The 2,503-nt window shown below is 50.6% G+C and overlaps 2 protein-coding genes across 2 annotated transcripts; both read right to left on the reverse strand.

Annotated features, from left to right (window-relative positions):
- Nucleotides 1-113: 113 nt before the first annotated feature.
- Nucleotides 114-751, reverse strand: Pmar_PMAR027149 (conserved hypothetical protein; the record flags this gene model as incomplete). The annotated part of the gene is made up of 4 exons (XM_002776619.1): nt 114-217; nt 262-340; nt 389-545; nt 591-751. 4 exons carry the CDS (start codon nt 749-751, stop codon nt 114-116), a joined length of 501 nt encoding a protein of 166 aa, XP_002776665.1.
- Nucleotides 752-1,154: 403 nt separating this feature from the next.
- On the reverse strand, nt 1,155-2,217 carry Pmar_PMAR027150 (hypothetical protein; the record flags this gene model as incomplete). The annotated part of the gene is made up of 6 exons (XM_002776620.1): nt 1,155-1,312; nt 1,360-1,527; nt 1,578-1,640; nt 1,708-1,827; nt 1,877-2,036; nt 2,087-2,217. Coding segments are annotated over 6 exons (800 nt in total), but the record flags the coding sequence as incomplete, so codon positions are not given.
- Between the last annotated feature and the right edge of the window lie 286 nt (nt 2,218-2,503).

Raw genomic sequence — 2,503 nt, forward strand, 5'->3', positions numbered from 1 at the left:
CCCAAAGCTGCGCGCCGTAAGTAGCATTCGGCCCCACTCAAGAACCAATGAACTTTGTCGACGGAAAACGAAGTCGGTTGGTCCAGTTAAAATCGCTCAAATAACAACTCTCGTTACCCCCGGAGCAGATCACGCTCAGAGGTATTTGTAGATATCTTAGCCAGGGTGCAAGAAGCGCCTACATTATCCGGCTCGACCTCTATGGCCGCGATTTTCCCTGAGAGAAAAATACCAATAACCATCTCCTCATGTTGAGCTCACCGTCCCTGATAACAGCAGCGAAGCGCTTGCATCTGACATTCCCGAGGACCGGAGTCACATCGAAATCAACCCCCAGAGCCTGAAGAAATACGATGCGAACAACAGAGGGCTAGTCGGGCGCGATTACCTTAGCGGTATCAGCCTTGATGTCGGCGAGCATGTGAATCTTGCCCTCGGCCCCTGTGGCTTTACCCCAAGCTTGCATGACGAAACTGTCATTGACAGCCATGCAAGCGATGACCTCAACGCCCTTGGCCTTCAGTTGTTCGTAGTCCTTGAGGTAACTGAATCACCACAGAATCACCACGCACGGTACTAACAAGACCTACCTTGGCAAGTGGGTCTGGTCACAAGTGGGAGTGAAGGCTCCTGGGACGCCGAAGAGAATCCCAGTTTTCATCCCAAAAACATCAGCCAAGGTCTTCTTATCATCAGGGCTTGTCTCGAAGAGTTCAGTCTTGGGAAGGGAGGAACCAACAGTGATAACCATTTTAGTTAGAGCGTGAGTCGAACTAAGCAGACATCGGAAGACTACTGAAAAGTAGCGCTATCCGTGAAAATTGCCGATTCTCGCTCGCCTTCACGCGGTGCACGCATGCTCAAGGCGCGAACGTCACCCAAGATGCGAATTTCGCATTGCGAATTCTTATCACTCTGTGGCTCGACGTGTGTTGTCACATCAGAGGAGCGATGACCTCAGTTACGTGTTACCCTACACGAAGCTTGTGGAGTGTAGAGAGGTGCAAACACTGGCCGGACCACTGGTCTACAAGCAGCACGAACCAGTCAGGTCCATGATGCGCTCATTCGCTAATAGAGTCTCTGGTTGGCAAGAATAGCAATCTATTTATTCCAACGATCCGATAACGCAATACGTTTGGCTGAGAGAATAATCACTTTCTTGAAGCAACACGATCCACATCGCACAAAGCAGATCGCAAGGCAGTCTCCCACTCGGTCGCACTCATCGGGCTTGTGATGTAATCCGGATTACGCAGAAGCTGTGGGTTCTCGGATATGTCAACAAGGATCGCGCCAAGTACCGAGATACCTATCGGAACGTCTTCCATGCGCGAACGCGGAATACATCAGTCACACTTTGCGATAAATCATCCGAGTTCACTGCTCTATCTACAGCTTTCGGCAAAACCACTGGTACTGAGGCAAAGATCTTAGCGATGATGGCTTTGAAGAGTTTCAGATTGTCGTCTTTTCTCGTTGACGGTGTGTGCAGGAAGGTTGAGGCGAACGCGGTCACACTGTCACCTAAAGATGGGTTGAGTTGGAAGATGCGTGGAGGTCCGTGCACTCCTTACTATGCTTGTATGCCGACTGAGCTGCGGTGCTCACTGCTGCTGAAGCCGCTGCCACATGAGCATCTGATGACCTCATAGTTCACTATGGTGGTAGGTTCTGCAATTCTTCTCAGCAAGTAGATACGCCCACCTCGGAATCCCAGCGACTGGGCAACTGAACTCGTTATCGAAGATAGCTGCCGGAACCTTTCAGGATCACTTTGACCAATGGCTCGCCTCTCGGTCGACCCAAAGTTTACAATACCACTCCCTGAAAACATCGAGTTGTCATCGGGCCAGCGAGCCTCCATGACACTCACTGGGTCCAAGTTCACACCAACAACAGAAGAGTTCACAGTTCTTCTCGAGCAGATTATACTCGACGTCCAAATTGTTGACCATCGAGAGAGCTCTAAGAGCGACCATCCACGTCGGGTCTGGCACTTTCAAAGAACATGTGCCAGACCGCTCCGATTGAATCTGACCAGCACAGGCATTCCAATGTGAACTATCTGAATAGTAGGACGCACTTGTTCGTTGGTGCAGCCGTATTTGAATCTCTTGACCGATGAGGTCCCTTGCTCTCCCGCAAAGGTCCCAAGCGACGTCAACTTGATAGCAGCTTCAGTAGCTTGGTGACCACTGAAATGCACCACGCTACCTGCAAACAGCATCGACTTCCACACAATCGAGAGCAAGACAACAGTGGAGAGCAAGACAGCCACTCCCCTCACATCGTACAGCACACGCCGCGATGGTCACAGGTCTCGTTCGGACACGGGTTGATGTCCACGATGATTCCATGGTGTGAATATCTTGACAGAGAAATTCACTCCAAGGATCAACCGAAGTCATACAAGATCCTTTCCGCCACTGATAAATATGGTCACCAACTTTCAAGTCAGTTTTCTTCACGGAGTTGCCCACTGACTTTGTCGCTACGCCCC

Source organism: Perkinsus marinus, assembly GCF_000006405.1.
Source record: "Perkinsus marinus ATCC 50983 genomic scaffold scf_1104296953110, whole genome shotgun sequence".
NCBI classification, from domain to species: Eukaryota; Perkinsozoa; order Perkinsida; family Perkinsidae; genus Perkinsus; species Perkinsus marinus.